The sequence below is a fragment of the Plasmopara halstedii genome (genome assembly GCF_900000015.1).
Source record: "Plasmopara halstedii genome assembly, contig: Scaffold_287, whole genome shotgun sequence".
In the NCBI taxonomy this organism is placed as follows: domain Eukaryota; phylum Oomycota; class Peronosporomycetes; order Peronosporales; family Peronosporaceae; genus Plasmopara; species Plasmopara halstedii.
Window position 1 is genome coordinate 695,737 of NW_020187208.1, and position 12,569 is coordinate 708,305.

At 41.9% G+C, this 12,569-nt stretch overlaps 4 protein-coding genes across 4 annotated transcripts; 1 reads left to right on the top strand and 3 right to left on the bottom strand.

Moving 5' to 3' along the window:
* Positions 1-258: 258 nt before the first annotated feature.
* Positions 259-563, bottom strand: PHALS_05039 (uncharacterized protein; the record flags this gene model as incomplete). The annotated part of the gene is made up of 2 exons (XM_024722772.1): positions 259-322; positions 463-563. The coding sequence occupies 2 exons, from the start codon at positions 561-563 to the stop codon at positions 259-261; spliced, it is 165 nt and encodes a 54-aa protein (XP_024573815.1).
* Positions 564-2,341: 1,778 nt separating this feature from the next.
* Positions 2,342-3,683, top strand: PHALS_05040 (phosphatidylinositol-trisphosphate 3-phosphatase and dual-specificity protein phosphatase pten; the record flags this gene model as incomplete). Its single annotated transcript, XM_024722773.1, has 6 exons — positions 2,342-2,477; positions 2,548-2,712; positions 2,805-2,832; positions 2,895-2,967; positions 3,030-3,498; positions 3,574-3,683. 6 exons carry the CDS (start codon positions 2,342-2,344, stop codon positions 3,681-3,683), a joined length of 981 nt encoding a protein of 326 aa, XP_024573816.1.
* Positions 3,684-4,394: 711 nt separating this feature from the next.
* On the bottom strand, positions 4,395-7,966 carry PHALS_05041 (PROTEIN R09H10.6; the record flags this gene model as incomplete). Its single annotated transcript, XM_024722774.1, has 5 exons — positions 4,395-6,393; positions 6,466-6,687; positions 6,744-7,521; positions 7,580-7,864; positions 7,924-7,966. The coding sequence occupies 5 exons, from the start codon at positions 7,964-7,966 to the stop codon at positions 4,395-4,397; spliced, it is 3,327 nt and encodes a 1,108-aa protein (XP_024573817.1).
* A 1,680-nt stretch (positions 7,967-9,646) lies between these two features.
* PHALS_05042 (ras-related gtp-binding protein) lies at positions 9,647-11,298 on the bottom strand (the record flags this gene model as incomplete). Its single annotated transcript, XM_024722775.1, has 9 exons — positions 9,647-9,773; positions 9,835-9,939; positions 9,994-10,136; positions 10,207-10,391; positions 10,465-10,689; positions 10,755-10,915; positions 10,982-11,050; positions 11,122-11,149; positions 11,274-11,298. 9 exons carry the CDS (start codon positions 11,296-11,298, stop codon positions 9,647-9,649), a joined length of 1,068 nt encoding a protein of 355 aa, XP_024573818.1.
* Positions 11,299-12,569: the final 1,271 nt, after the last annotated feature.

A 12,569-nucleotide genomic window follows, 5' to 3' on the forward strand; every position in this document is an offset into this window, starting at 1 on the left:
CTCGAAAAGTCAGGTGAATACAAAAGATATCTGGTCAAGATCCGCCGATCCATACTCTCTAAAAAAGGTATCTATCCAATTCTGCTAGGGGGCAGTCTCCTTCACAATATTCAAATTATAAATATCTGGACTAGAATGAATTTCTCTCTCGACAGGTAAAAGAACTTGAATCGCACACTGTATGCCTGTAGGCCGTGCGAGCACTTTCCATGTTTGAATTACCTTTTACACCAGTGTCCCGGGCGTAGGTTCCCATTCTCACGCCAGTATATAAGCTGGTGGACAGCATGCTCGATGCAAAGATGCTTTGTCCGTAACACGCCTGAAAACAAGGGTATATCATATCAAGATAGACTTCTCTGTCCCTACCCTCAAATGGTGAACTGTAAGCATAAGGATTTCACTATTTTTGTCAGTAGCGCTTCCCCATACGCCTTGTTCTAACGCTCTTGAGGTCCCCACCCGCGCGTTTTCTTACCCGTCAGGAGCTCGACAGGCGCTTCTTGTCCTTGGAATGCCAATTGCGCTATATTTCGTCGGCGACATAAGCTTGTGTAGAGCATCTTGGTCTCGAGAACAGATAGAAGAACAATTCATAATTTCTGTGCAGAAGATACAGTATTGTTATGACCTTATTGTCAAATTGACAACAAGTGCTACCAGACGCAATGGGAATGTCGTGCACTAGAAAGCTTCACCTCTGTGCGTCAGCTCTTACTTAGACACAGAGGACGGGATTTAACCACCTTGGTGCAGAGAAGAAAGCCTCCCAAAAAGCCAGCACTCAGTAAGCTCATACACCCCCAGAAGAGACCTACATCAAGTCTATTTTAAACGAATTTTTCAAGTATCATGTTTTCCATTACCGACAATTAAGCTCTATATACCGCATAGAAAGAGGCTAGCACCCGCAAGCCCCATGGACCTCATCATTCCACATTCTCATCTCTCGTTCTCATCAATACTAATCGTAATTATGGTGGTACATTACATTGGGACTTCTGGCAGTAGACATGAGTCGGAGGGACAATAGTGAACATAATATTAGGTGCACCTAAGCCGCAAAATGGTACGTAACCCGTTACAGAGAAACTTTTCTTCTGTACGTGTGATCAGTGGCGTGTGGCATCACTTTCCGGTACGACGGCACCAAAGTAGTGAACATTTCACTCAGTTTGGTTTGATACCGCAATTGATATGACAGATATTGGGATAAAAACTTGATACCTGACAAATTTCCAACTAGCAAATTTGTACGAACCGGTGCTTGCTCTCCAGTCGTCCTAAATACCGGAAGTTTGTGCTTGTAACGGGTCAAGTATAGGAATATTTTGTACTTAATTCTTACAAATTTGGCAGTTTTATACTAATCACAACTGTAGAAATGAACATAAGATTTTGGGTTTTGCTGTAAATATCTATAAGTAATGGACTACCGGCATTTTATCGGGCCGCCCATGAAAGATAGAGACAGCTTAATATTGAGAAAGTAGAATTTGTGTAATATAGAATTAGTCTAAACAAAATTACTCCTTCTTCTGAAATCACAAGGCTAGGTAACAGTATTAGCTCTCTCATGGGTATTAGGTTTGGTAACACACTAGCCGAACTAACGTATCAACGCAGACCCCAAAGTCGACGCTTTGAAAAGTGCACAGCAACCCCATGGCAGTAGTGGCGATGGGCTTAACTAAATTTGCACCCGGTAATCCATACCGACATCAACTAAGGGGGCCCTTAACCAGGAGATTTGTATCCACGGAGAGCTATCAGCGTTGCGAGGTGGCAAGGTGATGTGTTATACTGCTATTTACTTTTACTGTACTAGTCGGTAAAAAGAGTAGTATTTAACTATGCCATCTTCTCCCACCTATAGTTCTATGTTGACGAACACTTTTGATAAAAACTATTTACCATGACGCTTACCTTCTTCGTCTTCGAGATCCGGCGTCAATGTTCAAAAGGTTATAGTGAAAAGCTGATGCTCCTGTCGATATAAACCAATAAATGTGCTATTACTATTGAAAGGAGGAATACCGAGGTTGTCCATGGTAAATACTGGTGATATTCAATATCGGGATTACTGGTTTCGGGGTGGTCGATAACAAGACAAACCTTGAAGTCCCTTAGATTTATCAATAATGCTTCATAACCGTAACCAAAAAACCCTATTTCTGATAGCAACAATTGTGTATTTATTCTCCCGTTACATAGACCATGCACATGATTGGGTCCTGGAATTTTCGCTTAGAATTTTGAGAGTGATTAAGGTAAAAGCTATGTATACGGATGTAACGCCTAAAATTTCAAAAGGCATTGTCTTTTCTTAGAGTAGCACTCGATGACGCCGCGCTTTTGTATCTGTCGTCCGGTGCTGTCTGTACCGCGCTCTCTTGTATCTCAAAACAAGCGTCGGTTCCGACAGGATGGATTCGATTTAGATTTAAGCTACGTACACCCGCGCATTATTGTCATGGGTTAGTGGACAACTTTGAACAAAATCAACAATTTGAAAGCTACTAATAACTTTTGGTGATATGTCATTAGGTTATCCTGCTGTGGGGTTCGAATCTTTGTTTCGAAATTCGCGTTTGGACGTGCAAATATTTTTAAATAAACGCCATGACGACAACTACTACGTCTACAATTTCTGTGACGAGCCCAAGCGGAGGTTGATTATCTATGATGCTCGTATTGATGGTGAAGTGATTGGTACGAGACCTATTCTTACACATTTCACTCGCTGTAAACTAGTTACCCGTCGAGCATTTTTGAGGAGCGGGTTAAGCATTTTCCCATTGAAGATCACAATGTTCCGTCGATTCAAATGATGTAAAATTTTACAGCTAGACTTATTTTTTGGTTGACAAATAATGATTCCATTTTTGCTGCAGGGTATCGTTCTGTGACGATGCTGCAAAGTGGCTCGATGCAAACGAAAATCACGTCGTAGTGCTGCATTGCAAGGTCTTGACCGGCCTTAGCCTAGTATTTTTTTGTCGCTGATTAAAAAGTCAATTGCGTTATAGGCTGGAAAAGGACGAGCTGGCATGATGGCGTGCATGCTACTTATACGAATGCGGTTCTCGGCTTCCGCGACAGATGCCATTGAGCGCTACAATCGCGAGCGCGTACACGATCGCCGGGGTCTCACGGTTGTAAGTCAGAAAAAGTGGGTACACTATTACGCTTCAATCCTTGGACAAGCTCTTACGCCAGGAAAAGACATTCAAGAACCCGCTCTGACGATTAAGAAATTGAAGTTGCACAATATATTGACGGCAGCTAAACCGCCAAAGTTGCGACTTCGCGTCTTTACACTCTGCCCTGACGGGTTGTCGAAAATTCTGATGCATCAACAAATTGGCTCAATTGAGTTCGATGTAGACGAGGAAGTCCGGGGTTGCGTATTGATTGAATTCTATCGTGAACGCGCGAACGGGTGTATGCGAGCTAAATACTTCAAAATTTGGTTCAATACCTACTTTCTCAATCAAGGTATGTTGGAAATGCTACGAACTTGAGTTGCGACTGAGCCTAAAGATTTTATCTGTGTATATTTTTGGTTCAAAGACAAAAAATCTAGCCGAGTAGTCTTCGCACGGTCTGAAATGGATTGGACGGCTCGGGATAAAAAGTTTCGTCGTTTGCCTGCAGCTTTTGAACTAGAAATGATCATATGAAAACCTTAGAAATGATTACTATCATAGTTGATTATCGTAATATATCATACTGGCAATTATAATAGATTACCAGCAATGTTAAATGATCATTTTTACACCTATTTGCACTGAAAAGCTACGTTTGTAAAGTTTTTTGCTATGTGAGCAGTCAAGCATATCAAACGCTCATGAGATGTCTCGAAGGCCACGCACACATATTTTACATTGAGGCTCAAAATACAACAAGGAGTTGCGCTTCAAAGTGACAACGATTATGTCAGTTGCATTACAAAGGGCTAAAGATCATCAATGCTAGAAGTAAAGTGTATTACGAAACAGCACGAAGAACTGTGGGCTTCTAATTTAGTTAACAACATGTGTGTTTCACGCCTCGACGTTATGGCCTTGTGGTGTAGTGGTATGATTCTCGCTATCAGTTCTAAATGCCTAATGTCTGAATTCTCTCAGAGAGAGTCTGACGCCGAGATCTATTAACGTTCATAAATCCCTAGTTCTCGCACTTTGTTTACGGAAAAGAGTTTCTCAGCTTGTTACGTTTCTTAAATTTGAACTGCCGCATGATGAAAGTAAATTTAACTTTGAATAATTCTTCGAGGACGCTGCTGATGGTATGAAAAACACAAATGGTTTAGTTATTCAGGTCACAAATTGCGGGAATGTGGTCATCTTAAACTAGTACAAGAAATGCACATGATTCTAATCAAAAACCAGTTAGCATTTAGCAATACTAGGTGAGCTGATGTTATGAGGACTGTGGACTTCGTCGCAAAAAGCCACTGAACGGCTCTTGTTAGCTTCAGCTTCGTTTTCTACATGTATCGTGCTTAAAGGGGTAAAGTTTTCATCCTGTGCGACTTTTGTGAAGAGATCAAGCAGGCCAATGGAACTTACAAAGCCGCTTTCTTCCGTGTCAACACTGCTGATCACAAATTGTTGCTCATGCACATCTAAATCTAGTCCAAGCCGAAAACACACATGCTTGATATCGCTGGCTCGGCAGATTGCCTCAAATTTTCCATTGTCAATTGGCACTACCATTTCACGCGGAGCAAGGCCTTTAAACGCATGTCTGATCAGAACAGCTGCACTCTGTAGCGCATAGTCGGAGTCTAAAAGGTTTTTCAGTCTGCTTTCTTGTAGAAGTTTTCGTCGAATCGAGACCATACAATCCACCAAAATTTCTTCATCTAATCTCGCAGCATGTTTTAAAAATGAACCCGTTGTCGAAGGTAGCACTGAACTGTGCATATCCAGACTATTATTTAGTCGCTTTCCTGTCGATCGTTCAGGATGCTGAAATGAGTTTGTTGACAGAGAAGATGACATGCATCTAATCGAAGATGTTGGAGCCGCTGACAACTCATTGGTAACTAAGCTTAAAAGGTCGTTGATACGATGTAAGACATCCAGAAATCCGAGGCTATCTTTCGGTCCTAGCGAGGGAAACAGCTTGTCCACGAGATCCTGTGCAGCAAGAGCGCCAGCAGAAAAGTGTAGATTTAGACGAGAAGTCAAAAAGATTTCTACAAGATCCTGTTTCGAAACATGACCACGAGAATCGGCACGGCGGTGCAAATCAAAGGCAATCTTTAAATCACTGCGTCGCTCGAGTAGATCCTGTAGAATACCCATCAGCGCAATATGGTGCCTTTGTTCCAGGCGTGACATTGCAGTTTTCACGGGTTTTGATCGCTGATGCCGTCTACCAGAAGTCATTTGCTCATTTCTAGGACTTTTGATCTCGTCAGTGATTTCAATTGTGGACCTCGCCGCAGGATGATTTTGAACAATGCGTCGGCGTGGACAGTTCCAAAGTGTTTCATTTGACTCAGAAGTATCGGAAGATTTGACATCGACTACTTGCACTTCAAATGGTGCTAGAAGTACGGATGTTGTGGAACGATGCTGTGAGCGCTTTTTCGGTGAAAGCAAGCTAGAGCATAATGCTCCAAGACGAGTTTCGAGCATTTGATAGGGAATTTGATCAGATGTTTCTTGCTCGCTTTGATCGCCACAAAGTGCCTTGATGGCTTCTTGTTTATCCGGTAATGAAGCCATAATACCAAGTTCATGAATAGCTTGCAGCAGGTTTGTCGTAGATATCAAGCCCGTTTTGTTATTGTCCAAGCATTCACACTTTGCCAAGACTTGTGGCAATTCTACTAGCATTTTCTCAAGAACTTTTTGAGCAGAGCGAGACAGACGCGTCCGTTTGAACGAACAATCAACGGAAAGCTCCGGTGCCTGCTTTGACACCTCAGATTTTTGTTGCGTAGAAAAGTGATTCAAATGATCGTAAAGATCTTGGGCTACAATGTATCCATGTCCTTGAGTATCTAGAGTCCAGAATAGCGTTTCGACATCTGCATATCGGGCAGACAAATTCAAATGCACCAAACCTTGTCGAAATTGTCCTCTAGATATATAGCCAAAGCGATCGCCAGGAAAAACACTTTGAAGAGACGATGCTGAAATTTGGCCAAGCTGTTTTAACTGTTGTAGCTTAGATAAAATACGAGCTTCGAGAGCTGGTGGGGGCTTTCCCGTCGAGAAAAAGGGATCGTGACGCCGGCGTTGATGTTCAAGATACGTTTCATTGGCTTCACTTGTACCAGCTCGTGGACTAGTACTTGCCGCAGGCTGGTGAAGGTTGCCCTCTCGGTTACGATCGTCACTAATCTTGACAATAGTCCGGCTTGCCTCCGCATTTCTAAGTGCATAAATTGAAAGTGAGCGGATTTGTTGTGCTAAGCAGAAGCTTACACAACGAGATTCCATATACCTTTCCTTTGTCGATTTTCCAGCTGGGTACGGTTCTCGATCGCTTGGCAAGGGACTGTATGCGGTTATTGGCACGATTTTTCGCCCAAGTCGAATGGGAATCTGGTTGACATTAGTAACAGAGGAAGATCCAGAAGGTGCTTTTAAATTCATTGTTGTGCGGTCAGCTGCTTTCAGTGCGTCTAGAAGTGGACTAATGCTGATAGAACCAGAACTAGCATCTCTAAATGAAGAATGTAGTAAGTCTTACAGCCATTATTCACCAGGAAATCAACGTACGAGAATGGCAACAATCGAACGCGCAAAGCTGCAAAATCAGCGTTGCTTAATACAATTCCACAGCGTAGCAGACAGTCTCGAAATGTCTCGGGTGGTAAAACAGTTTGTCCTATGCGTTCGTATTGTCTGAAGAGGGATTGCAAATTTTCAAAAGCAGCGACGAGCAAGTCCCATAGGCGAGCACTTCCAACGCCCACAACTGGAGGTGAGGTTTTCGTTGACGTAGATGGTAATGAATGAGTTCGGTGATCAACCCCAGACTTTTCTCGAAATAATGCAAGAAAGTCAGCATACTTAATCAAAAAAGCGTCTCCGTTACCACCCCGTCCATGCCATCTTCCGTTGCTAGCACCATCTCGTGCGTATTCCTTAACATTTTCACCAAGTGATTTATATAGCTTCTCATACTCGCGCGTGGTGAGAAACACGCCTATATGGCTCATAGCCAGCTCGAGCTCTTCTGGACTAATCTTACCGGAGCTCATAACATCCATTTTGAAAAATATTTGTTGTAATTTCTCGTGATGTTGCAATATTGACGATGCAAGTCGCTGTAACAAAGGCTCACTCTCCTCCATACAATTTCCACCATTTGATTCCGGGCGCATGATGTTTGTAGTTGTATGAGTTGCGTAGGGTGTGACCAAAGGCGCACAATGACTATTAGTCCACGATGAAGATAAACGAGGAGTGACATCTGACGTCGAATCGTGTTGGTAACTTGATCGCATAATCTGCAAGGACCATTCTGTCATGATACGGCAGAATACTTCGATGTCTGGGCATTTCACATCAGCAAAACAATAAGAATATTTGTATGTTTCTAGTTCAAATACCTAGTTTGCGTGTTTGTGTGGGACAAAAGACCAAGTAAAGTTCTCTTGCCCTCTCCAGATCTCGACCTGGCTGTCCATCAGTCTGTTGTAAATCGGGAGCTATAATTTCAAGACGAGTCATCGCAAGTTGAAACTCGCGGAGGTCAAGAAAGCCATCACCATTCAAGCTAAAACGCCGTAGTACATCGTCAGGTTTCATGGGGCACCTTGAAAAGCGATGGACTTCATCCGCAAAATGCTTTATTAATTGCTGACTCGATAGCAAGGAATAATAATGTTGCCAGTCTGTTAATGCAGCGATCAGCAAAATCGATTGTCGAGAGTATATATAGCGAGACACTTACCAGCAGTACTCATCTGATTTATCTTGTTCCGTGCCTTGTTCATCTTGTCTAACAAGTTCTTCAAACGTGGAGGTCGAGAAGAGTGACGAGTATACAGACCAACGAATGCACTTAGCATTTGTCTGGCTAATTTTACCAGTGAAACTCCTAGAAACGATACAGCCTTACATAGCTTTTACTTACGCGTTTCCAGCTTTATCGTTGTAGGTCGACTTCGCCACCACAATATGTTTTAAGTTTTGTTCGAGATCTTAAGCATTCAATCACATGGAGTAAACCTACCGAAGAAAATCGCTGAACATTAGAAGACTAGATGATATTTCTCAGCCAAGATTGACTGCGAAGGAGATCAAAGCTCTCAATGCTTTGACCATCAATGAGCTTACTCTATTGTTTGCATGTGAGCTGAATCACGATAAATAGGTTGTCAACGCATCTTAAGAATAAATGTAAAGTTCAGCAATTGCGTTAATCAAGATTGTGAGTGCATTTCTTCAGTGAAGGCATTTTTTAAAGGCATAGTTTCTATAAGCTACATCGCCACATCTTGGTTTCTTGCCGTCACCAATAGTAATCCATTTTCATCAGCACACTCTTGCTGCAGCTGAGGCATCACATTCGCTTAATCCATTTGTGTGTTTCTTAATATGACAATGCTCAGACGTTGACCGAAGTGTTTAGCAATCGGAATGCAGTCGTACAGTCAATCTGGCTTTTTGGCTAAATATTAATTCTCGCATAGGTCCTCAATTAAAACCTCTGCATTTCTAAAGACAGGCGCTGTATGAAGGAGCGATGGTCACATGAAGATATTCACAACAGGATCAATCACACGATTCCTTTGATAGGACTAACGCATTTTGAACTATAGCCTATAGAAAATCGAGTGCAATTTAAAGGCTTCACTTCTCGAAAGAGAAAGCAAGCACTTCTTAATAATACAAAAGCAAAAGGCTCAACTCAAGCACAGGAAACGGAGGGAGAGTAGCATATACTTACATGCTACAATGACGATGTCAAATTTTATCAAGGGTTTATATTTTCTTTGAAACGCTCACATAGTTGCAGCTCGAACCGCCGAGTTGTAGACGCTTTAATCTTGATACGTGTCGCTGAAGATTTTCAGTTAAAAGCGCGTTTCGCGCAGATTTGTTTCAGCCGCTTGTTGTTGCGGCTATAAGCTTATCTGGCATTGATAAGGAATGTATCGCTGCATACATGAGCGAACAGCTCAACAATGTGAAAATAAACAAATTTGACGGAATTCGGAGATAAAGTCAGTGATGTATTTTCAATCCCGAGAGATAATGCATCGAGTGGCTTTGTGTAGCTCAGTTAATGGTAACATTGACATAGTAAGTAAATCCAGAGAGAGTCGTTCAGCCAACTCTTTTCATCATTTCGGATCCTTGCTTGCCGACCTTTTGAAAGGCATCTGACATCACTTCCACATCGTATCGTATACAAGCATACCAAATTAAGAACCTTGACTTCGACACCAAGACGTGCTAAAGTCGAGGCACAAGTAGCCTTGTATGGTAATCTGTACGTACCATTTGGAGACAAACTAGGAACTCGGATTCGATATCAACATATTTACATTCGAAGTGTCGCATGACAATACTCATCACGAGCTATGCATTTTCTGTACTTAGCAAATGCAATGTTATTTGATTGCTCTACACTAAGAAAGAAAATTCTTCTTTGCGCTCATGATTGCCTTCTACTCGATGGCTTTTGGTGCCTTAAAAACGTCGCCAATGGCTGACTTGAAGCAGTCGATGTTGTAGTCAATGATTCCTTGCTTCATAAAATTTTCACCACGTAGCAAACACACCAATGCCAGATAGCTATGAATGCAAAATACTTCAGACAAGGAATCTTCAATTTATGAGTAAAAAATTGACTTACTTGTTTACTTCACGAAGGTATAAAACCATTCCGTTATTGAGTTTGATCACTGAGGAAGACTTTGAATCGTAAGCTAACCCATCACCTTCCCCATCGTCTTTCATCCTGCTCAGCAACAGAGATGTCATCCACAAAAGTCTTCCCGATTATCGTGCTTACCCATAGATACACGAAACGTCGATGACAACATCAATCATATCACTACACAGCTCATACGATTGCATGTCGACCGGATTACTGTCCGTTGCGATGTAAACTTTACTCACGACGTCAAATAAAAATGATTTTTCCATATTGCAACTCTGCACAACAACACATTGCAATGTGAGCAATGTAGTTTGATCGTAGCACGAACAGCATATAATTTCTAACCGTAATGAGAACATTGAGAAGATTTTCGAGCGTCGGTAGCTGTGGAATCAACTTCTGCACAACCTTGCTGAAAGCCTCGAAAATCGAGTGATCATATATACTCGTCAGATAGAAGCTCATGTGAATATCCAGATCTCCATCTTTGATTTCGTCCATGATTTGCTGCTGGATCTCGCGCTGGCAGTCTGTCATTAAATCATTTAATCATTTGTCACAATAAAAAACTTCACTCATCCATTTGGTACTTAACGTCCGTACCAATCTTGTGATCATCTGAAAGGAAAAGATCTCCATCCACTTTATGAATAAATACCTCGAACAGAATGTCTGGATTATATCGGTGAGCACGTGTAACTGTGTCGTGCAGACGTGCCAGTGCCTCTGCATATGGCTCATCCTGTGCGTCAATAACGAACACAATCGAGCCGCAATTACTGAAGATCATCTCCTCGTTTACAAGCTGGCCGCCATAGACCAAATCCTCTGCAACAAACCCAGTATTGTAAATCTCTCGTAATAGACGTGACACATCATGTATCATTCATTACCTTTAAAGTCGTAGTCGCCCGGAAAATCCCAAATTTGAAATTGTACAAAAGAATTATTGGCAATGTATTTGATGTCAAGACTGTTGGTGCCTTCCAAGAAAAGTGTCTCGTGTGGTGACATTTTGTGAAATACTACTCGCTGAATGCTTGACTTGCCGCTCCTATTAACATGGAAGAACAATGCTATCTTTAAGATAAAATCGGGTGAACAAGGAGATTCGCGGTACCTGCGCAATCCCATAAGAAGAATACGAGGTTTGTTCTCGCTAGTCAGTGCCATTGCCCCATCGTCATAGCTGGTAGAGAAGCAACAAGAGATCACTGTATCAGAATAAGCATTTAATTCGTTTGAACTGTGGACGTGCACCTCTGGTTTAAGCCGTATCCTTCTAAATCTTTTCATTCGGTAAGTTTGATTAAGAGAGAACATAGAAGTCAAAAAGAGGCACAATTGTGAGACATCTAGTCTTTAGGATGCAGGTAGAAGTCCGGCTGATGGTTTGAAGGCAGCGCACGTACACGAATTGCCCCAACCGAGCTCCATGCTTTGCGACGTTCGCACCAAATAGAAATAGGTGTATGTGTTGTACATGACTTACCTAAAAAGAGTTAATTGATAAAATGACAAAGAATAAGGTGCAAAAGACACGATTAAAGATGCTTTATGACACAAGGAGAAATTTAACCGTGCTTCACACTTATACCACAACCGACAGACCTAAGCTTAGCTGTTGGATGCATGTATCGTTATTAGCTGAGTTTCCATTTGGATGTCAATATCTATCAAAAACAAAAACAAAACGTTTTCAGTCCACACAAAGTCTCTCTTAATTTTGCTATACAAACTCCGACTGCTTCCTCAACTCTTCATTCACTATGCAACGAAGTTGCTGTGACCTTGCGCAAATGAAGCTTTGACTTCAAAGAGTCTGAAAAGGACTTGTAGGCTTCACTCAGGAGCATCACTGAGAGATTCTAATAGTAAGCAATTTCCTAAGTTGCTTTGACGAGAATAATACACAATAACTGGTTTTGATAGCTAAATCGCTTCTATTACTCGATGAGTAGCTAGCAGCCATGTGTACCACGGATCTCTTGTAAAGAGTCCTATCTTTTCCATTTGTGCCAATACTTTAGTTTTTCTGTTATTCACGGGTTTCGCAAAGAAGTATAGGGTATGCGTACACAATAGAATTTAATCCTATTAGACACCCCTCAAATCACACCGGGTTCACTTTTCTTCTGACTTCGTGAGACATTGCGCGGAAACAAACGATTAGCGAGCGTCAGTTTATCGGCACTCCATGCACTCCATGCACTCAGGTGCCTGCACCTGAGAGCCTTTTTCAATTACCGCAGCGGGGTTGCCGTAGTTCTTTGCTTAGAGGAAGCTAAGCTAAGGTCACCGACTTTACGTTCTTTACAAGAATTGGTGCGAGTGTAGCGGATCGTAATCCGCTACCTCCAAGACTACATAAAACCTTACCTAAGGTAAAGAGGCTCTTTCGTTCAAAATTAAAACTTTACTTAATTGTTTAGTTGCGGCAGAGCCGTCAGTATATAAAAGGTTTTCCTGATTAATATAATAATACCTAACTAATACAGTAATACCTAATTGATATGCATTACTACTGGCAATCCTGCCACGTAGTGGCTCCTTGCTACGGTGTAGCCACACCATTGTGCTATTACACCGATTTGTGTTATTCACACCTTTGTTCGGTAACACCATCTTGTGTGACTGACCCATACATACGAGGGTACGTGTAACCTCGTTACACTCTCTCCCATCAAAATTGTGAAAAACCACAATTC